General features: G+C 36.4%; 1 protein-coding gene across 2 annotated transcripts; it reads right to left on the bottom strand.

The window, feature by feature from the left end:
• Nucleotides 1-265: 265 nt before the first annotated feature.
• On the bottom strand, nucleotides 266-24238 carry plekho2 (pleckstrin homology domain containing, family O member 2). 2 transcript variants are annotated; one of them, XM_079842418.1, is made up of 7 exons: nucleotides 23863-24238; nucleotides 12774-12923; nucleotides 9932-10054; nucleotides 7069-7173; nucleotides 6775-6873; nucleotides 4293-5890; nucleotides 266-2251 (listed from the first exon to the last, which is right to left on the bottom strand). In XM_079842418.1, the coding sequence occupies exons 1-6, from the start codon at nucleotides 23869-23871 to the stop codon at nucleotides 4295-4297; spliced, it is 2082 nt and encodes a 693-aa protein (XP_079698544.1). In that variant the 5' UTR covers nucleotides 23872-24238; the 3' UTR covers nucleotides 266-2251; nucleotides 4293-4294. The 2 variants fall into 2 exon arrangements, with proteins under 2 accessions (XP_079698544.1, XP_079698543.1); XM_079842417.1 differs by having other exon boundaries at nucleotides 677-5890.

Genomic DNA, 24238 nt, shown 5'->3' with positions numbered 1-24238 from the left:
CATGCTCCTTATATCTTAATGTTACATTTTCAGATTGACTTTTGACATTGCAAAGCAACATTGAAACTGCATCCTAGAGCTGTTTTAATGTGTAAAAAGGGTAGACTAGCTTTAGCCTGTGTAGTTGTGGTGTAAGCGGCCAGCGTTCTGTTGATCAGTTCCACATTTTGAAAGCATGATGCGGAACTGATTCTTTATAGGCTAAAAAACAGAAACCCAGCCCATGTGTACATGTACACGCACACACCGCACATTTACTATGTTTATGTAATCCATTTAATGACATCACAAAAAAACATGGTAAAAGCAAAAAGTTCTGTATATAAAACACTTCCTGTTTAGTAAATTCTAAACAGACCAAGTATTTGTTTACCACTGTATATGTATATGTATTCAGCTTGAACACTGCATTTGTATATCATATGTTGCGGCTCAGTTGATTTCATTAGAAATAGCCAACGCACTAACATGCAAAACATTGTTTATAAAGAAAGTCGAACATTTTTGGAGAAACAGAGTATGAAACATTTTTGATTCATTTAATGCAAGTGATAAAAGTACCAATTTCTTAAAAAAACATAAAAATGACAAACTTTTCAACAGTCCTGCATATAATATTTCATATTTAAAAACAGACAGATGAAGCCACAAAAAGTCCGACAACACAAGTGAATATTAAAGACATTCTGTCTTTATTTAGACATGCTTTGCAAAGCAATTATTTCCCATTTTTGCACATTTAATATGCATTTAGATAAAAAAACATTAGTCCAGTTAGTGAATGCAATTAACAGATACTGTAAGACAATACAACCATCAGCCTTCAATAGTAAACATTTAACCGTAAACAGTCATTCTAAATTTGTTCTTAAGCTTTGTTTCAGACAGACAGTAAACATGAATATGTCAGAACATTAATAACTTAAATATTAAGCATTTCACTGGCAGCAGTGTTATTTACAACAACGTTCAAATATTCACCAAGCATTAAAAATGATACAATTCGAAACGTCAGAGGGAAATTAGGAAATTAAACGCTAAAAGAAATGTACTGCGCAAAGGACAAAGAAGAATCTCATTATCAAAGACTATGTACTTTATATCAAGGACTATTTACATGTAAGATTATATCTTACAAAATGGTACCACAAAAAAAACACTTTTCGTCATGGGAATATTCTCGATTCTGTTAGGCCTAGAATAAGTTGACTTAAAGGTTATCATCTCCTACACAGACACTCAGTAACCGTTTACCCATAGTAACCAAATTTATACATGGGCTGTGCTAACCAGCTCTCTCTGCGTAAAAAAACCCTAAAGGTGACATTCTGATTCAGCCCGGCAGCAGGAAGCTATCTGTCGATTATTAATAGACTGTGTGAAGAGTGAACCGCTCTGGCCACAGCAACAGTATGACAAAGAACACAAGGGACAGACTATATACCAACAGTGTTTGCATGATTATGTGTCTTTTCGCAGTGCTATGTGCAAACACTTTGAATTTAAAGTTGTAACTCCTACACTACTGTTCAAAAGTCTGGGGTCAGAAAGATTTTTTGAAAAGAAATGAATGCTTTTAAAATCAGCAAGGACGCATTAAATTGATCAAAAGTCACAGTAAAGACATTTATTATGGTACAAAAGATTTCTATTTCAAAGCGCTTGTGAACTTTTAATCAAAGAATCCTGAAAATAAAATCTATTACGACTTCAACATTGTACAACTGTTGATGCCATTGCTAATATCAAATAATATCCATCACAAGACTGAATTACATTTTAAAATGTATTAAAATAGAAAAGTTATTTTAAATTGTAATAATATTTTTTAACAAAATTACTGTTTTTACTCTATTTTGATCAAAGAAATGCAGTCTTGGTGTACCAATACCAAACTTTAGAATGTTACTGTATTGGTGAACATTTTTAATAATAATGTGAATATTCTTTAGATTAGGTAGTCATTAGATCATGGAATAATGTTTATTCTTTAACAATGTCATGATTATTTACTTTTACTATGATACATTTCAAATCATTCAGAATCTATTCTTCAAAACAGAACTGTAAACTCTGGCCTGCACTTTCCACAACGAAATATATAGTTGTACACTGCTATTCATATGCTATAGATTTTGTTTTAAAATGTGATTAACCATTATTTATTATAAAGGTATTTTATGATCAACAAGGTTTAAAGGTGCTTTATTTTTTTTCCTTCAGATATCACACTTGTCTCTTTGTCTTGGCTCTGTAAACAGCAAAAAAAAAGGAAAAAAGTGTCAGGGGAGCAGCCAATCAGAAAACAAGCCAAATAGAAAAATCTCCCTGTGCACATTCAGGTTGGCTGAGAAGGCTTTGAAGGGCGGAGTTTTGGAGAGAGGCCGTGTGGTTAAAGGGACGGGTGGTCTAATTCAGTTTAGTTAGCAGCAATGCTGCAATAGCTTATAGTATTTTTAAAGTGGGAAAGTAGGGCTTGTGAACAATACATACAAGTACAACTTTATTAAAAAAGCACTACGGTACCTCTCCTTATTGATTTATAATCTTTTTAACTAACTTAAGGCCAGATTTACTAACAGCGTGCCTCAACGTAAACCCTCTTTCGCAGTTAAAAAACTACTGTCAGGATTTACTAAAGACATGCAGTGATAAATTAGCGCTGAAAAAGGCGTGGACACGGCAGCTGATCTTATTACATATGCATTTGTATGAGTTTCCCTTTCAGACGCAACATTTATGGGAGGAGCGCATTTAAATCAAAAGGTTTGCGCTAGTTCATTTACTGGTATTTACACCATTATTTACGGCTCAAAAAAAGAATGCCTTAGATGCTAATTTGAGCTTAGATTGCACAAGTTGGTCATTATGGAAATGATCTGGCTCCGTTAGTAGATCATGCACAGAAATTTCCACTCCCGCCTGCGCTTTTTTTGGAATTGCGCTCTCAGGCTAATTTTCCCTGTTGAGTAAATCTGGCCCTTAAAGGATTAGTTCAACCTTTAAACCACATCAAACGGTACCAGACGATCAATAAGGGTCTTATCTAGCGAAACAATCTGTCTTTTTTTAAAAAAAAAAATAAAGTTTAAGTTTTATAAGCACAAATGCTCGCCTTGCTCTGTTCAGTGATGCGCGCTCGTGACGTCACGTAAAACGCAATTACGTTGAAAAGGTCACACTAGACGCAGGAGCAAAGACGTTTGAATATGTGGATACGGTCCTCCTTCCGCTCATTTGTAAACACTGACTCGGTACTTCCGCCTGCGTCTAGCGTGACCTTTTCAATGTAATTGCGTTTTGCGTGACATCACGAGTGCGCAACACTGAACAGAGCACGGCGAGCATTTGTGCTTATAAAACTTAAACTTTATTTATTTAAAAAAAAATGACAGATCGTTTCGCTAGATAAGACCCTTATTGATCGTCTGGTACCGTTTGATGTGGTTTAAAGCCCTTTTGAAGCTGTACTGAACCTCTCATTTGGACCTTGAACTGTATGGGGTCTATTGACTTCCATTATATAGAGAAATATCCTGAAATCTTTTCATCAAAAATCTTCATTTCTTTTCGACTGAAGACAGAAAGACATGGATATCTTGGATGACAAGGGGGTGAGTAAATTATAAGCAAAAGTTTATTTGAAAGTGAACTAATCCTTTAATGCCTGTCACTTCACGCATCATTTTTAACTCCTTTTTTACACAGGAGTTACAGTGCAAAATTCAAAATACAACATAAATGTTAGCGTAAAAAGCTAACATCCTAATAGTGGTTATGTGCACATGTTATTATGGGGGTTTGTCATCTGACACATTTTGTGTACAACAAATCTTCAAATCTACAGAACAAAGAGCAAAATATAAGTCCAAAATCATTAGGAATTTGTGAAATAGAAAAAATCCTAAAGTGAGACTGAAGCAAGCATTACAGCAGGTCAGCTAACTGACCGTTTCTCCACAAAATAAAATGTAGCATGTACAAATTTAGCTCAGAGTTTTTATTTTGGAGAGAAAATGGTTTGTCAGCCTAGCAACAATACATAGGCCTGCGGTATCATCATCTAGAGCAGGGATCCTCAAATCTGGCCCACGAGATCCAGGGCAAGATTTGAGGAACCCTGATCTAGAGGCTACGTAGCTACATTAGCAAAACTGTAAGGCATCTTAGCCTTGCGAGGTTTAAATAGTAGCTTGGCGATTTGAAAAGGGTTGGGGGTAGAATTGCATTTGATCATTTGCATGCATTTTCAGCATAGATCATCCCTATAGGTTCTTTCCACCAACACTTACCATTACAAACTAAATCTGTTGATTTTGTTACGATCTTTAAGACTTCTGGCTTCCCGTAAGAACTCATCAGCTTGCCTGAGCTTCTCCATTGCTGCAGTGAGCAAGGTCTCTGGTCTCTCTTCCACCTTCATTTCCGCCTCTCCACTCTGTCCAGTTGCGATTGCATTCAGCAGCTCTCCCGTCGCTTCTATCTCAAGAGACACTTTGCTTTGCAAGTCCTTCACGTCACTTCGATGCCGTTTAATTTGTACCTCTTTTCCCTTGCTTTCCACTTTCTCTGCGTTCTCCGCAAGGAGGTCTCCTAGGGATGCGGAGCGAGTTTTGGAAGAACGATTGAGAGGCGTAGTGGGGTGCAGGGAATTGTTGGCACAATGGCTTGGGGTTGGATTTGCATTGAGAGCTGAGGTCTCTGGGGTGGTGGACGGGGTTTTTAACGATGGCTCCTCCAAACTCTCGGCTTTGCTGTCGGATGGTTCTAGATCATCCTCGCTGATCTCCAAATCTAGTACCTGGGAGCTTCCTTTGAGCTTTGCGGAGGATGGCGTAACTTGGTCACCAGTCTCAGACTCTTCCCCTGAGTGTTGACCACTGTCTAAAGACTTCTCCTCCAACTCTTCGATTGACACATCACCAACAGGCTCAGTTTTAGGTTCTGTTATCATCAATTTGATTTCATGTGTTTTTAAAGGCTGCTCCGAGATCTTTTCCGAAGACAAAACGGTGGTGTTGTTAAGGACCATTGGGTCTTCCTTTTTGGCAGGTGCCTTTAACGGCTTCTTCTTGGGTGGAGCAGGGGGACCGGGACTCTTTTTTACAGATTCAGGGGTCGAAAGTGGAGAAAGATTAAGTTGGTGAGGTTCTACTGAGGTTGCCACTTCTCCAGTGGTATCTGAGGCTTTCTTTGAATTTTTCACTTCTTGTTTAGCACTAGGCTCGGTCGATGGCGAATCCCACATCACTACTTGGGGTTTCATTACCTTTTTGGATACAACAAAGGTCTCTACCTCTTCTGACTTGTTCTGGTCTTCCTTCTCGCTTGAAGCTCCATCCACTTTGGTACCTTCACCGTTAACCTCTTCATTTTTCTCTTGAGGTTCTTTTTCTTCTGTTGTAACTGTGGCTGGTGTTACTGGTTTGTTGGGTTTCATAATTTTGGATGGAGGAGTAGGGGGCTGGACGCTCTTGGTGGAAGGGGTTCGTTCAGAAGAGTCATCTGCTTCAACCTCCACTTTACTGTCTGAGATATTCTCCTCAACAGCAGCTCCATCAACAGATGCACAGGGTTTAGATTCTTTTGATGGAGGCATTGGTGGCGTAAGAATCTTCTTTTGTGGTGCAGTTTCCTCATTTTTGGGCTCATCCTCTTTATGGATTTCACTGGGTTTGTTGTCCTTTGATGGCGGCATGGGTGGCTTAGTAACTTTCTTCTGGGGTGTGGACTCTTCACTGATGTCCTCCTCTGCAATGCTGTTCACAGTTGGCTTAGAAGTTTCAGTTTGTTTATCCCCTTCTGTATTCAAGCAATGAGTTCCATTCTGTATGGTAACGTCACCATCAAGGTCCAGTCTCAATATTCCATCACTTGAGACATTTGCAACCTGTAAGAACAGACAGAATAGTATATTTAGAGGTTATTGCAGGAATATGGTTCTCAGGGATTCACAATACATACACTACCATTCAAAAGTTTGGGGTTAGTAAGATTTTTTCTTTTATAGAAATTAACACTTTTATTCAGCAAGGATGCATTAAGTTGCATAAAAAAAATGACAGTAAAGACATATATAATGTATTTATATAGATTTATATTTCAAATAAACGCTATTCTTTTGAACTTTCTAGTCACCACAGAATCAGTTTCCACAAAAATATGAAACAGAAACGGATTCCAACATTGAAAATAACAGCATATTAGAATGATTTCTGAAGGATCATGTCACACTGAAGACTGGAGTAATAATGCAAAAATTCAGCTTTGTATCACAGGGAAAAATGCATTTTAATATACAATTCAATAGAATTTTTTTTTTATTGAAAAATACAATAATAATATTTTTTAATATGTTCATTGTTCAAATAAATGTAGCCTTGGTGAAAATAAAAAAAATTCTTCAAAAACATTAAACAAATCTCAATATTGCATACTTAAGTGTGCATGCTCATTTCCTTTATTACCTTATATTACATTATGCTGTTGTGATACCTAAATTAACTTAAAATGCATTTATTAATTTATTATAATTAAATAATTTTAATAAATTTATTTTAGTTTTCAGGTTTTAAAAAAATGTGTTTTAGACAAATAATAGAATTTTAATATTAGCCATTTATTGGCCAGGATTGTATCTATCCATCCCTAATTATTCTCCAACAGGGATGATAAATGTTAAAATGTTTTTTTTTTGTGTGTGTGTGTGTGTGTGTGTGTGTGTGTGTGTGTGTGTGTGTGTGTGTGTGTGTGTGTGAAACAATTATATCGTACCTCCTTCATGTGTATCCTTGTTGGTGGTCTTCTTCCACGGTTCCCCTTAGGTCGGGTCCGTGTAACATGTTCTAATGAGCAGGCTTCATCAACTTTTACCTGAGATATAAAACATAAAAAAATAAGTAGCTAGCTTGATATAAGTAATTGTAATTATGGCCATTCATGCAACACAATGTAAGGATTAGTACATGTTTGTTATTTAAAATTTTTTTTTGCATGGTATAGTTCTATTCATATAGAAATGTCTTCAAATATCACCGTAAAATTCAACGGCTGAACAATGAACAGTACCTCATCAAATATTTTGTTCTTTGCCTTATTGATCCCTTCACTGAGTGCCTTGATCCAGGCTTCTTTCTCCTCAGGAGTTTGTGCCTGAAGTTTGACATCTTGGACCTAAAACGAACACAACAAATTTAGATTTATTCATAAAAAAGTAGTATATGCACACACATGAATGAAGCACTGAAAAAAACGACAGCCTCAGTTGCACATGCTAATTCTATTTAACTTTTCTTTACAAAGTAAAATTCTGAAATACTCCTAGCTGGATTCAATGTCATGTTGCCCACACCTAATATTATGGTGGACCACATGCGTTACCCACAGACCACATTTTAACAAATACATTCTGCACTTTATTATTATCTGACAGGTTATCATCAAATATCCAGTTTCTGTTTCGCAATGAACATCCCTAAATACTGGAAAAATGAAACAGGAAAATACAAAGTGATTTGTCCGTAGGATGTTTGTTTTTATGTCCCATTGTTGAGCTGTGTTAGCTTTATATGAAGTGTGTCTACTAGCATCCTGTATTTTGCCAGGCTCAGCATGAGCCTCCGAAGTGCACTTCACCCTTAAGAAAAATTACAAGTGAAAAGATTTATGTTCTTAGAGTAGGGTGTGCCTAAAATATTCATAAAAAGTGAAACAGGAGGGTTTGGAATCTCTTAAATCTTTAAACTCTTTTCAAGAACTACAGTACGTGAGGTTTAATTATAAAATAAAACACTAGGCTGTGGTGTCTGACTCATTCAGCTGGCTGGTCACAGTATTCAGGAGAGGAAAAAGTGACATGCTGGTCTGGCTGCTCTTTAAACACGCGCGCACACACATTTTCTCTTCTAGAGAAGTCTCTTGACATCTGCTGAGCTCTTTGCAGTTCGCCAACGCTTCGCTCTCGTCATCTGTTAGTAATAAAGCATATTTCGCCTGTTAGGTATCTTCCGCATTTCTAAGTCCTCTCCCCACCTCCAAGGCTCCCTGGATTCAGTGCACATGGATTCACGTATAGTAAACACTGACTTTACAGATATAAGAAATATATGATATAAGAATTATATCAATATTTACAGAACAAATTGGATTTTTTTGCAATAGATATGATCTCATAGACCAGTATGACACATACTGTGAGTCCAAATGTTATGACATATCATGTGCATTTCACTCCCCTTAGGATGAAGTCACCATTTACCATAATGTGCCAGGAAACAACATTCTGACACACAGTAACACAATCCAATAGTCTACAAGCATAACGTGAAATCTAATCTATAAAAAAAAAACATATTTTTGTCAAAACAAAAAGTATCTGAATGCTTAACATTTTTTAAACCATTTAATGCCCTTAAAACTGTATCTGGGTCAATTACGTGACATTCTTTTTCACGCGTCTATTAATTTATTCAAAAATACATTAATAATGCAATTCATACAAGCAATGACTTAAAAACGCCTCTTCTATTATTAACATGCTTTCAATTTCAGAATTAAAATGCATTTCTGTGGGGCTTAACATTAAATTATAAGTTGGTAAAACCACCTGGAACTCTTTTTAAAATAATTATTTACATTATTATTATTATTATTTACAATTAATGCAGTTTTTATTCAATCAAGCTGAATAAAATATAAATAAATTAAGTGAAACTTAAAAATTAAATAACTAACTGAAATAAAAATAAGTTTAAGTAGAAGTACTAAAATTACTGAAACAAAGACAACAAATAAAAATAAAGATAAATACAAATATTTAAAAACAAAAACTAATAAAAATAACAAAAGCACATAAAATGACTAAAATTGAAATGATAAAAATTAAATAAAATTTTAAATATCAATAATTACTTAAAAATGATATGAATAATAATAACACTGGTATTTAAAGTGTAAGAAAAATAATATTACATATTTAATTTGCCATTTTTTGAGATATTAAATCAAAACGTTTTTGAAAATGGTTAGAGTAGGTTTTCAAAAACTAATGAACACAAAGATTACTTTTCAAAGAACTTGGTATAGTACATGCATTTTAAGATTGACATTTCATCAAATCCACCTCACATACATACACTCTACATAGAGTCTATGGAGGAAAATCCACTTTTCACTAGAAAGTGAAAAACGATGGTCTGCGGCTGTTTTGATATACCACAAGTATTTGCAAGGTTATACAGGAAATCTTGCCTCTGCCTTTTGAATACATAAAGACTAGAACAGGAAATGATGCTCTGCTAAAGGTTGACTTGCTTTCCACATGATGACTGGGTTAACTTTTTTTAAACCGGAGTTAAGAAGACTTTTAACAAAGAGTTAGAAACATGTGGAAACTTATAAACTTGGGCTATGAAACCTTTGAGGTGCTAATTGTGAAGTACAGTGTCAAAAACATACTGTATGATTTGCAAACCCAAGGTAAAATGTGAAACATGGAACAAGATAACCCTGGGTGAAGTCCTGTACCACAGGATGTTTATCATTTTTTCTTATCTTACATTTTATAAGTGTTGCAATATTTCACACCAATCACAGGGACAAGCACCGATTTTCACATACGCTTTCTGCCATTATTTACAGTAACTTTGAAACCAGTGAAGTGACACTCAAGCATGAGGCATGAGTAACTGGCTCATCATTGGTCATGTGTCCGTTCAGCTATGTGTCTGTTTCATTAGACTCAGTACAATGACCTAGTGTGCCTCTAGTGCGTGCCATATTGAACCACTGACGTCACGACTGCAAGCCAGCCATCGACAACTGTGTATTGCATTGTCATCCTAATGTGAGCCAGTCTTTATATCACATACAAAAGGAATGGTAGACTGATGTATTTGACATGGTACTGTGCTGAAATGTTCATTATTATTACCTTGTTACCGCTCTTGGGGCTTCGTATTAGTACCAGTCTGTGTTTCTTCTTGAAAGGACTCTTTAACTCGTGACACGTTACGTAGTTGTCCAAGTCCACTTTCTCCAGGCATGTTGTTAATTCCTGCACGACAGGAAAAAGTGTTTTTATTTGCAGGGCCGGATTTATGCATTGGCATTCTTGGACGTCCGGGTGGCCCAATTACAATGAGGAGAAATATATATATATTTTTTTTTAAATATTTTTGTTCATAAATCATTACTATTGGTCACCCTTTATGTCTGTGTGACTAAACCTCTTAACTCCACTGGATCCTCAAACTTCGGTCACCCACCTTTATTGCGAATTAAGTGCCGCACACAATTTGTACCATCTTTGCTCATTGGCAATGCAAGAACTGGTTCTTTGAATAAGTATAAGTAGAATAAGCCTTTTCTTTACTCAAATGGCTAATGTTTTATATATTTGAGAAGCAGAGAAGAGTGCCTCAATCTAGAATTTGAAGTTGTAGCCAATAAAGTCTTAAATAGCCTGTGTGCACCACTTTATCTTTATTAACATGATATTTTTGGCCAAATGACAGAAAAGAAAACTGAGCAGCCACATAGCTACAGTAAACTTTATAATGTGTAATTTGATGAAACGATGCACTTACTGCCTCAGATGCGACCGTTCTAATGACAGAAGGAAAAGAAAAACCCTTCATTTAAGTTTGATTTTGGGAAAATGTTAATACATTTATGCAATTATATGATCATATATAAAGCCACAATACCAACACTTTGACAACACAGTGTTTTATCATTTAAAAATGACAGTGTTTTTCTTTATATTTCCTGAAAAGCAGCCGTTTTAGTCATATGAGGATTGCGACCGACAGCGGGACAGTGGGCATTGGCCTTTGTTTATTTTGCCTATGTCACAATATGAGGTAAATCTGGCCCTGCTTATTTGTAAAAGTTGTATAAATCAAAACAAAATGTATTATTCGGAAGTTGCTCATACAGAGTTTTAGCTATTTTTTATTTAAACGGATAGTTCATCCAAAAAGAATAATTCTGTTACCATTCATAATGAATGAATAATTCCTTCCATTTATATAGCGCTTTTCTGGGTACTCAAAGCACTTTACATATAGAGGGGGGGGGGGGGGGGGGGGGGTCTCCTCAACCACCACCAATGAGCAGCATCCACCTGGATGATGTGACGGAAGCCATATTGCGCCAGAACGCCCACCACACACCAGCTGATTGGTGGAGAGGAGACCAATCCTCTGTTGTTTCAAACCTGTATGACTGACTTTCTTCCAGAGAAGAACAGTTAGCAATGTTTACACTGCACGAAGACTAAAAATAATCATGACTTGTCCTATTTTGTGTGTGTAAGAGAGTTAGAAACAGATTCAAAAATTGGACCACAGTGGTCATCATTCACTTACACTGTATGAAAAAAAAGAAGCCGGGGCATTCTGCTAAAAATAACTTAAGTGTTATACAGATGAAGGAGAGTCATTCGGATTTAAAAAGATGGTGGTGAGTAAATGAAAGAATTTTTGTGGGGGTTTTTCACCCCTGCATTACCTTTGTGTCACATAATTATCGTTAACTAAAAATGTAACTATTAAAAAAAAAATGTTGTTCATTTTTTTAAACAAAAGCTAATATAAAGTAACATAAATATTTGATGGAAATAATTGAGTGTGTTGCCTTGGCAACTAAATTAAATAAGTTTAAGTTTAGGCACTGAAAAAGTCCCCACCTTCCACACCCCCACCCGCGCTCCCTCCCACTTACTTCTACAACTGTGCCCCGCACCAGTCACTTTGTGCAGCATTGGACTGAACTCTACCTCTCCAGCATTGTCTGCAATCTACCTCTTGACACGGATTAAAGACTGTTCTGTGCACTTTATCACTTTAACAGACTGTATAAGCTCATCTGCACTACACTCATTATTATACCTGCACTTTTTTTCATCTAGTTTTGTATTAACATATAATTAAACTGTATTTATTTGTATTCTTATGTCTACTGTTAGTGTTAACTGAGAGTATCTGTATGTATGTACTGTACATGTGGCAGAATTGACAATAAAGCAGACTTTGACTAAAATTAGCAAATTATATTAAAATAAAAAATAAAACTGAAATAAAAATAAATTAAACATAATTAGTCAAATACAATTCCTTACAGACAAAATGGAAAAAGTACAAAAATGTGTTCATCGTCACATAAGAGTATTGAGCTATACAATTCAGTCTAAGAGAAAAAAAGACATTTAAGTGATTTCATTTGTGATTTTGCTTTCTTAGGGGGTGTTATGGCTTCATTCTTCATGTGAAGGTAGATGTTTTAGTACACTGTTGTGATTGATTTATTCTGTGAAACTATTTCTTTCACCAAAATCAACTCAAAACTTGGGGGAGAAAAGAAATCTATTTAAATGACTTGATAAAGCATAGATGGCTAACGATGAATCTAAATTCTTTGCATTTGGACTGGAATTCAGTAATGGTCCATCCCAAAACAAAAACTAGCTTTCTAGAAAATGAGAGCACATTATTCCTATGGGGACAAAATCCATTTCCATTTCCCATTTCCGTTGACACAGGAGGCTATTGTTAGCCAGTGTTGTGCTTGATGATAACCAACAGCCAAATAGCTACAAATAAAAAGGGTTTTAGCAAAAGGAATGAAAACTTTATACAATAGGATATACAATCAAGTCCCAGGCTTTTTTCTTGTGCAAAATCACCTTTTACTCAGAAATACATGGAAGTACAACTGGGTTGTTTTTATGTTGACGTTTTAGTCTAGATTTCCCCATGATTTAGCAGACTTACCTCATTCTCATAGACCTCAATGACTGATCGTTCCAGCTGAATGTACCGGTCCTTATAGCTGCTCAAAAACTTCCCTGAAGACTTCTTCAACCAACCTGCCTTCCCAGCGCTCCTCACCTCTGTGGGCTTGGCTGGCTCCTCTTTCACACCCTGCTTTCACAAGGAAGAAGGAATCAGCATTTCTTAGTGAACCAACATTTCAGTTTGACTTGGCATGGATTGAGATCTGAGTCCAGCGAGAGCATTCCTGAAATGGGAGGACAAAGTATGTAGCAGCTTGATAATCATTTTTGGCCGGTCTGGGTTTCATGTGACCTTCAACACCTTTCAGACTTAATAAAAGATGACGCCTTATTTCCACATCTGTTGTGTTTCATTTTTCACAGCCTTCTCATGACTTTTGAGGATCTTATCTGATTTAATCATTCAGCATTAGAAGTGTAACAATACATCAATATAGATCGATACATCAATAATATCTAACGATACAATGCATTGATGCAACGCATTAAAAAATCGGTCCTGTCAGCTATTTAAAAATTTAAGAGGCACATTTGTTTTAACACTCTCAACATTTTCACACTATGTCAGTCTATGTATCTGATCTTATCAACAATACGTGCAATCTCGTTTGACAGTCGATGGAACTGTTAGTGTCCCGATCGGGCCAGTGCTGAATCTTCACGAAAGTTTATAATTTGCTCGTGTTTAAAGCCTTTCATAAACCAGCGCGCACTCATCTCAGACAGCACACAAATAGGCTACTAAATTCAGTCTTCATTTACTTATTTTTGTGCTTCAGTAGATAAAGGTCTATGGTTTTGCATATAAATAGAATAGAGCACTATGAATCGTTCTTCACACACACACAGTAACTGAAATTTGAAACTGTTAAAAGAAAATGCTCAAATTTCTGCATAGGAACGCTGCGGCTGTGACTATGTGTTGCTTCAAGAGCCTCATTCTGCACACGGGATGCACATAAATGCTTTGTTTGAACCGCTCTGTATTGCTCTTTCATATTATAATACTTTTGCACAATGAAAGAACATTAACCCATTTAATCCCAAATTTTTCCCAGACACAAAAATATCCAAATCATGTGTCATTAGTATCCCTTTGAAACAATCAATCATAATTTTTTGAAATTTTCATGGAAAAGTGTGTGAAAAAGTGTGTTTTATGATCGGTCACAATTGTGACCGGTGGGATACTGTGTTGTATCAACCATTGGACAGACTGAATAGGTCTATTTGACCTGTGCAGTGTGTTTATGAGTGTGTTTCTGTCTCTCTCTCTCTCTGTGTGTGTGTGTGTGTGTGTGTGTGTGTGGACTGGTAATCCCTACGTTATGGGGACAAAATGTCCCCACAAAGATGGCAATATCCAAAATCCAATATTTTTAGGTTCCCATGAGGAAAACATCTTATAAATCAGACTAAGTGATGTTTTTTGAAAATGTAAAAATGCAGAATGTCTCCTGTGATGGGTAGGTTTAGGGGCAGGGGCAGTGTGTGTGTGTGTGATGGGTAGGTTTAGGGGCAGGGGCAGTGTGTGTGTGTGATGGGTAGGTTTAGGGGCAGGGGCAGTGTAGGGGGATATAATATACAGTATGTACGGTATAAAAACCATTGCGCCTATGGAAAGTCCCCATAAAACATGAAACCCAACATGTGTGTGTGTGTGTGTGTGATGGGTAGGTTTAGGGGCAGGGGCAGTGTGTGTGTGTGTGTGTGTGTGATGGGTAGGTTTAGGGGCAGGGGCAGTGTAGGGGGATAGAATATACAGTATGTACGGTATAAAAACCATTGCGCCTATGGAAAGTCCCCATAAAACATGAAACCCAACATGTGTGTGTGTGTGTGATGGGTAGGTTTAGGGGCAGGGGCAGTGTGTGTGTGTGTGTGTGTGTGTGTGTGTGATGGGTAGGTTTAGGGGCAAGGGGCAGTGTAGGGGGATAGAATATACAGTATGTACGGTATAAAAACCATTGCGCCTATGGAAAGTCCCCATAAAACATGAAACCCAACATGTGTGTGTGTGTGTGTGATGGGTAGGTTTAGGGGCAGGGGCAGGGGCAGTGTGTGTGTGTGTGTGTGTGTGTGTGTGATGGGTAGGTTTAGGGGCAGGGGCAGTGTAGGGGGATAGAATATACAGTATGTACGGTATAAAAACCATTGCGCCTATGGAAAGTCCCCATAAAACATGAAACCCAACATGTGTGTGTGTGTGTGATGGGTAGGTTTAGGGGCAGGGGCAGTGTGTGTGTGTGTGTGTGTGTGTGTGTGATGGGTAGGTTTAGGGGCAGGGGCAGTGTAGGGGGATAGAATATACGGTATGTACGGTATAAAAACCATTGCGTGTGTGTGCATGCTTGTAAACTCTATGTCCGACTGCATTCTCCTGTCTTTCTCTTTTCCTTTTCTACACTCCATGGTACAGCTTGAAGCACTCAATGTGCAGTGGTACTTTACATTTCTCACATGCATAGGTAGTGCGTTTCTCACAATGGCGACATCTCTGGAACCGGTGCATCGTGTTAGCTAGCTAGTCTTCCTGGGGTCTGTGTGTGTGTGTGTGTGCATGTGTGTGTGTGTGGTGTGCGTGTGTGTGCCTACCTGTAATTGTGTGTGTGTGTGTGTGTGTGTGTGTGTGTGGTGTGCGTGTGTGTGCCTACCTGTAATTGCATGTGTGTGTGTGGTGTGCGTGTGTGTGCCTACCTGTAATTGCGTGTGTGTGTGTGTGTGTGGAAAGTTAAGTAGAATTAGTTAGCTAGCTAGTCTTTGTGTGTGTGTGTGTGTGTGTGTGTGTGTGTGTGTGTGTGTGTGTGTGTGTGTGTGTGTGTGTGTGTGTGTGTGTGTGTGTGTGTGTGTGTGTGTGTGTGTGTGTGTGTGTGTGTGTGCGTGCGTGTGTGGTGGACAGTTGCAGTAGGTAGGAAGTTAGGTGGCAGCAGAATTAGCTAGCAGAATTAGCTAGCTAGCTAGTCTTCCTAGGGTCCGTGTGCGTGTGTGTGTGTGTGTGTGTGTGTGTGTGTGTGTGTTTCTGTGTGTGTGTCTATGTAAAATTAGGTAGAAAGTTAGATAGCAGCAGAAAGTAAGGTAGAACAGTTAGCCTTTGTGTATTAGCATGTAGATACAATGGGTTATCCCACCGGTCACTATTGTTGCCGGTGACATGTTTGTGAGTGCTATGACCACATTAAACAAAGTTGAGTAATTGCAAATGCATATATCAATACTAGACACCTTAAACATGATGTGTACCAAAAATCTATGTTCCATCCTTATGTTAACATACTTTACTAATCTTTTCTTTGGGAGCTTTCTTGCTGCCATCCTCTTCTCTTGACGCAAACAGGAAGTAAACAGCTCTGGTCATGTGACAATTTACAGTAAACATGCAACACTGCACATATTTCATTGAGACCCTTTATAATTTCAATATCTGCTGGAAATGCATTGATAGATCATTCAGTAACATTTTTATAGCCTTAGAAATGAAACATTTTTTTGATTAAATGGGTTAATAGCATATCTTGTTCTGTCCAATAATATGTTGTTGCTTCATTGAAATCTGCGCTATACATTTAAAAGAAATGTCTTTTAATTTTATAGTATTTATATATTATTTTCCACCCTTGTTTATCAGTTTTTTGACAGTTGTCATGTCATAAGCTGTCATTAGATTACTGTGTGAATTTTTTGTGGATGTGAGCAATCAGGATGCAGGATGTGAAATTTTGAAATAAATGTTTGTGTTATATATTTTGGTTGCAGTTGTGAGTTAATAAAAATGTAACTGGTTGTGTAAAATAGGCACATAATATCATAATATCAAAATATTGATTGATATACCTGAATCGAATCGTAATTGTATCACAGAACTTTTTGAGGTATCAGAAAATATTATGAGAATCGATATCGTATCAAATCGTGATAAACCGTCCGATTTACACCCCTATTCAGCATGTACTGGTGTTTGCAAAGGCAACTCTTATTATTTTTCATAGTTTAGGGTTAATGACTTTAAACATACTTCTAACCTTTAAAATAAAATTGTGTAGGTGCAATATTACTTATGATAACTCCCTTAAAAATTTAATTGAATCAGGTTTATCATTAACTAAAAACTATTTAAACTTTTTGTTAAATGAAATACATCTGGGGGAAAAAATATTAGATTAAAAACTAAATGAAGACTAATTGACAGTTAAAAATGTTGCCTTGTTGAATGTTAAATCACTAAAATTACTAATTGGAAATAAATAAAAACTAAAATAGAAAAATTTAAAGAAATATATAAAAACGACAAAACCAAATATCAAATTTACTATAAAATTATCTGAAATTAAAACAAACATTGAAAATACAATCCTTAGCAAAAATGGGCCAAGCCAAAAATGGCAAAATATTTACTGGTATTTTAATAGTCTTAACCATTTTAAATCACAAATCACTGGTCAGGAAATGATCAAGAATTAAACAAATATTGTCAGTGTTTTCCATTCAATCTTAAAGGAACACGCCACTATTTTTTTTTAAATAGCGTAATATCATTGCGTCGCTGCACCCATGGTAAGGCAGCAAAGTTCCTTGATTATTACGCAGAAATGAGAGTATAGTTCCTAGCCATATTGGCCCAGAAAATCACAACTTTTCATTTTCCGTCCGTCCGTCAAGTTTTAAATAGGAAAAATTTCGAATTTTGGTCAGTTTCTGAGCAAGATGCTAATGGTCTAATCATATTCAATGATCTAAGCTAAACTATGCTAAAAGTGCTACTGCCAGACCTGGAGATCGACTGAATGGATTCGAAAAAGGTAAAACTCAACTGTTTAACTCTAGGAGAGTTTAGTCTATTCAAAAATAGTGGAGTGTTCCATTAATGGCTTCAAACTGTTCATGAGTGGTTGTAAAAAGTCTCCTAGTTCTTTTGAGTTTAATGCGAGACCAAATGTTCACTATAGGGTTCAAATCTGGACTCTGACCAGGCCAAAACATGAGCCTGATGGACTTGTTCTCAAGCCACTTCTTGGTTGTCTTTACAATATGGACACAGAGTCGGCCCAAGACATAAGCGAACCAAGCGGCTGCTTAGGGCCACCAGAGGGCCCCCAAGAGCACAAGAAATTACTCTCCGGCAAAGTTATTTTATGATGATTGAAATCACGAAATGGCCTTAAACAATTATTGCAATCAATATGCTTGTTAGTCAGGGTTCAAAGTCCAAAATGCGGAAAAATCGGCGCAAAAACGTACTCGTCAGTTGCCCGGTAACCTTTTTATGAATGGATGATTTGAGAATACGCTATTTGGTTTAGTGCGAATATATCCTGACATGCTGCATGTTTTGGACAGAGTAGACAGCATAGCTTCCAGTTTCTCCCTTGAAATTATAAGTTGTGCAGCCTACATTTTGTACGTTTTTATTTAGAAAATAAAAAGGTTCTTTCTATACAGTCGAATGGAATACAAAAAATAAAATTGTATTTCCGCCAAAATAAAAGCTCTGTTTAATGTTTGAAAGAAATCAACATTTCTTGTTTTTAAAATAAGTCTCTTCTTCTCACCAAGGCTGCATTTATTTGATTAAAATACAGTAAAAACAGAAATATTGTAAAATAATATTATAATGTAAAACAGCTGTTTTCTATGTGAATATATAGTACAGTGTAATTTATTCCTGTGATCAAAGCTGAATTTATCATCATTACTCCAGTCTTCAGTGTCATGATCCTTCACAAATCATTCTAATATGAGGATTTGATGCTCAACAAACATCTATGATTATCAGTGTTGAACAATGATTTTAGGATTTTTTTTTTTAAAGCTTTCCATTTCAGAGAAATGCTGTTCTTTTGAACCTTCTATTCATCAAAGAATCCTGGGGAAAAGTGAGCATATTCAGCATAAGAGACTACTTAAACAAGTACATATCCCAGTGTGAACTATATTGTGAGACTTACTGTAAGAATTTAAATATATTAACACTCGAGCACTCTTGTGGGTTTGCTACTGTTACAATTAAAAACCTTATAAGGATAAAAACATGACAGCCAGACATGATGTAAGCAACACAGCAATAACTAATACAATTTATACTGGGTGTGCGAATTATCAAGAATTTACAATAGTCAATCGTATTGGTGGCACAGATAAAATTCTACTTAGGGCCCAGCCCTGTGTGGACAGGAGCGTTGTCTTGTTGAAAAATTACATCCGATCATTCCTCTTTAGATTGTGGGAAACGAGCCATTCTTAGTTAGTTTATCAAGCCAAATCTTGTTGATTATAAGAGCAAAAAGATACAGGCAAATATAGTTGTACGCCTTTTGAATAAAGTTTTGCAAATATTATTAAATTAAGAAATCAAATACACCATACTGCAGCTGTATTTGGAATCTCCTAGGAATTTTCAATGCGAGGAAATTCCTCAGGATGTTCCTTTAGAGGGTCATTGAGCTGTTTTTCCACTTTCACTAGGCCTTTGGAAAAAGCAGCGTGTGCTATAGAAGGTACAGGTGGAGAATAATAGGAGCAGCACAGTACCATGGGGGGGAGGGGGACGACTTTCTCACACTGCCCTGTCCCAGAAACCAACATGGGCAACAGGTCACTCATGCCCTCACACTCTCTGTGCTGAGGGAGGAGAATGGAGTGTGAGGGCGCCTCTTTGTTTCTCTCATTCTGTTTGTGTGTAAATTGGAGCAAAGCGCACGGTACATCCCATCACAACACGCTCGCTGGAGAGAGAGAGAGAGAGTCTTTGGGTGGGACGGAAAAATCTATATTGTGAAAAAACAGAGTGGAGCCAGTTTGGACCTACAAAGCGCAGCGCATTTGAAAACAGTGAGACAGAGCATACACTGTTTTAAAGTGCATAATAAAGCACAAAATAAGAGTTAGACATGCGTTAACCTCACTTCAGTCAAACAGGAACTCACAGTATTAGATGAGATAATTTAAGAAAGCGAGAAGTTTCATTAGTGGTATCTGCTGAGGCTAGCATCAGTATTGCTATAGCTCACACCGGGGTTTGGTCAGATCATTAACACCCACTGTATTTTGCAGTGTGCCTCGGCCCACACATTCGTGCTAAAGTGAAATATGATTAGCCAGCCCTATCAAGAAACCAGAATATCAGAGCCTTAGTTTTGGGCTCTTCTGACTTCTAAAAATTCTAAACACTAATTTATATAATGTTTATGCTGAAAACTAGATGGAAAATAGGACGAGCCATTTTATTGTGCTTGTCATGCAATGTAAAAAATGATAAGGTGAAGTCATGGCAACATACTTTTTACTAAATAATAGAAGCAATTTCGACTCTTTTATTTTATATTGTTTTATATGTTTTATAAGTCACTTTTAATATAACTTAAGTTGAAATTACTTGTACAGCCAATAAGATTTTTGGAATTAAAGAAGCAACAGAACTTAAGTTAAGTGGAAATTTTGAGATTAATTTTTTTATTGGTTGTTGTTTGCGGTTTTGTACCTTAAACTATGCTGCATTATATATTTTTTCTTGGTAATTTGGCGTGCAGTTTTCATACTCTGCTTTGCCCACCCTGTTTTTTTAACGGCCCACTTGAACATTTCTGGCCCCGATTTTCTTACCCCCGATTTATATAATACAAGTAATAAATCATAATTTTATAAAGCATTAAAGGTACATTCTTAAGGCAGTTTACGCAAGTCATGATGACAAAAAACAACCACAGTACATAGTATAATAATATTAAAGTACAACTTTTAAATAATAATAATAATTTTACTTTTAAAGTAGCTTCTTATAGCAGTAACCATAAGACAAATACATAAAAAAAACAATACATAAGTGACTTTCAGACACTGAAATCTACACTTCCAAAATGTTCCTAAATGAAAAAGCTGTAAAACTGGTTTCTAATTTAGAATATGCAAGAAGTTCCATGCAAAAATTCATAAACTACTACTTTGGATGATTGTATGGTGCAGCACACCTTAGCAATCATGCGTTTCATATACATACAAAAGGCCATGCATGCACAAAGCTCCATCTGGGTCAAATATCAGAGCCTTATGCTGTGCGCTGACCTGGCCGGTGTCAACTCACCACACGTCTAAATATGAATCATCTGTGCGGTTCTTCTCAAGACCTCATTGCAATCGAGACCAAAGCGACTGAACTTGTTCAAAGACTCACACTGCAAATTTTGGCGAGCATATAACTTTCCATGGACCAATAATAGTTGCTTAAAGACAAATGGAAATCTGTCCACTCAAACAACTGTTGCAGTATCATTGTAGCGTATTTGCTAAATCTCAATCAGGGAAGTGTAAAACATGAATGCCAATCAGAGAAGTATAAAAGAGGAAATAGTAACCAACGTTAGAGAATTTACAGGAATAAAGTATTCTCGCTAAACTAGTTCTTAGCAATAGCTTGACAAAAGGGTACAGCAGGGACAACTGTCAGCGTGAAACCAGGTCAATCCTAACAAAGAAGGAATCAATTGGAATGCGCAAGTGATTTTGCACCTTACAGCTTTTAGAGGGTGTATGGTGTGGCGTAGTGGCTCAAACTCAGGGCCAGAATGTAAAAGGCTGCTTGGTTTGAGGCCTGCAAGGAAATAGACAAGAGCTACGTGGAACCATGGAACCTTTAGCAAGTCACCAAATCCCAGGACGCTCTCAGCTTCAGACATTCCATTCACTGATCATCTGATACATTTTGCACACATTTTGAAACACATATGAGCAAATAAACTAGATGTATGCGTTAGCAGAACTGCGTATTCAAACATTTTTATGGCTGAAAAACTACCATTACATGTACACCATTCAAAAGTTTGGAGTTGGTACAATGTTTTTGAAGGTCTCTTCTGCTCACCAAGGCTTCATTTATTTAATCAAAAATATAGTATCAAATATAGAAGTATTATGAAATATTATTACAATTTAAAATAACTGTTTTCTATACAAATAGATTTTAAAATGTAATTTATAAGTGTGATTTAAAGCTGTCGCGTTATCCTTCAGAAATTATTGTAATATGCTGATTTGCTGCTCAAGAAACATTTATTATTATCAATATTGAAAATAATTTTGTGACATGTAATTCTTACATGTAATTCTTTGATGAATAGTACGTTCAAAAGAATAGCATTTATATGAAACATAAATCTTTTGTAACATTATGTCTTTACTGTCACTTGTGATCAATTCAATGCATCCTGGCTGAATAAAAGTATTACATAAAACATACGGACTCCAATTATTTTTGGATTGACAGAAATTCTGAATATTCTTAAACATTTTCTGCTATTTATATTTTTTATACTGATGTGCAATTGTGTAATGACCTTTTATTGTGGTATCCACCATATATTTACCAGCTAAATAGCACATAAAAACTAAATGAACTGTGGTTGGTCCCTCTATATAATGGTAAATGGGTGGTTCTTGAGCAAAACAAGCTGCAAATGTGTTGCAGACATTATGCTGCTAGTGAAAATGTAAATAACTAACACTACCATACAAGTGCTCTTTTACTGTTGCTGATTTTAAATGTATATGACAAGCTGAAAAAGAAGAGGGCAGCCTCATTAAGAGCTTCATTACGAGGCAAACACTGGGTGATCTTCATTTTTTTTTAAAAACAGTAAACAGTGAAACGTATTTCTGAAGTATATAAACCACAGATGAAGTCCCACAACAACCAAAATGTACTGTGACCACAACTTGTCTTAACATCACATTACATTGGGAATGTTTTTCCATGCTGTCATTATGTTCAGACAAATATTGCATCAACTTGGCTGTGATTTACACAAAAGCCATTCAGGCTGCCATGAAGACACAAATATCTGTCACTATTCATCTTGATTCACATTTCAACTTAGGACACATCTGCTCTAATAAATGATGACCAAGATGGCATACTTATGTCAAGGTAATGCTGTCTCATCTTATCAAAGCTAAAGAAAGATTAAAGCCATGTCTGTGTACACTACATATTAACAATGTGAGTTCAGCCTTGTCTTCCAGCACCACTGACCACCATGTTACTTCCTCATTTCAGTAAACATTTCCTGAAACTACTTCTTCACATAAGAGGATCTTTTAGCAGAAATCTACGCTTTTGTTTCACTTATAGTTAGTTTAAAACAAAATACAGACAGACAGACAAATAGATAGATAGATAGATAGATAGATAGATAGATAGATAGATAGATAGATAGATAGATAGATAGATAGATAGATAGATAGATAGATAGATAGATAGATAGATAGATATGAGAGACAGATTGATAAATATGAGACAGACAGACAGACAGACAGACAGACAGACAGACAGACAGACAGACAGACAGACAGACAGACAGATAGATAGATAGATAGATAGATAGATAGATAGATAGATAGATAGATAGATAGATAGATAGATAGATAGATAGATAGATAGATAGATATGTATGAGACAGACAGACAGACATACATAAATGTGAGACAGACAGACAGATAGATGATAAATATACAGACAGATATATAGTGAGAGATAGCTAAATATCTCAAAAACATGTCAATACTATCTATCTATCTATCTATCTATCTATCTATCTATCTATCTATCTATCTATCTATCTATCTATCTATCTATCTATCTATCTATCTATCTATCTATCTATCTCTATATATCTATCCAGCTTTGACTTGAGAGGGGCGTTGGATGCTGCTAAAGTACTTCACTTCCTGGTAACGATCTAAAGCTACATCACCTCGATCTGATGAACAGAATATTAATACTTCTTAACTGACACGGATTCTGTTGGATCATTATACGATGAGTTTTTTTCCCCAGGGCACAAAGACGCTTCAAATAAACAAGTGATGCAACCCACCATTTTAACACTTAGTTTCCGAGAGAGAATAACAATATCTGCACTGAGTCAAAGTGAGTTTTACTTCACGTCGCCAACAATGACTGATAAAAAGTTGTGACAAAGATTGTTTAATTTAAATAAAGTTTGTTATGCAGTTTTTAAGTTTCAATTGTAAAACACCATATGTATATCGAAAAAAAGAAAGCTATATGATATACTCACATCTTCCATGATATAAAAACAAAGATCCTGTTATGTGCAAAAGAAAACGCTCGACGCAGGACTTTATCTCGGGTTAAAACTGTTGATCTCTCTTCGTCTCAACTTTCTCACATCCAACATGACGATGAAAAACAAGGAACTGTGTGTGAGGCTGAAATGTAACGGGACTCAGCTGCTCTTTTCCTCTTTCGACTTCAGCAGTTACAAGTTTGAGGCTTGAAAAAAAGTTTGGTTTCCGGTAAGTCCCCAAAAGCCTCTGCCGCTGCCAAGAGACACCACGGCCGCGTCTCACAACACAGTGAGCTGCTTATCTAGATAGCCTTGGAACGCCAAGAATTCCATCTCTGCTCTTGCTCTCTTACAAAAATGCTTTGAC

The sequence above is a fragment of the Gobio gobio genome, assembly GCF_949357685.1.
Source record: "Gobio gobio genome assembly, chromosome: 2".
NCBI classification, from domain to species: Eukaryota; Metazoa; Chordata; class Actinopteri; order Cypriniformes; family Gobionidae; genus Gobio; species Gobio gobio.
The sequence above is the reverse complement of the archived record's forward strand: the minus strand, read 5'-3'. Positions and strand labels throughout refer to the sequence as shown.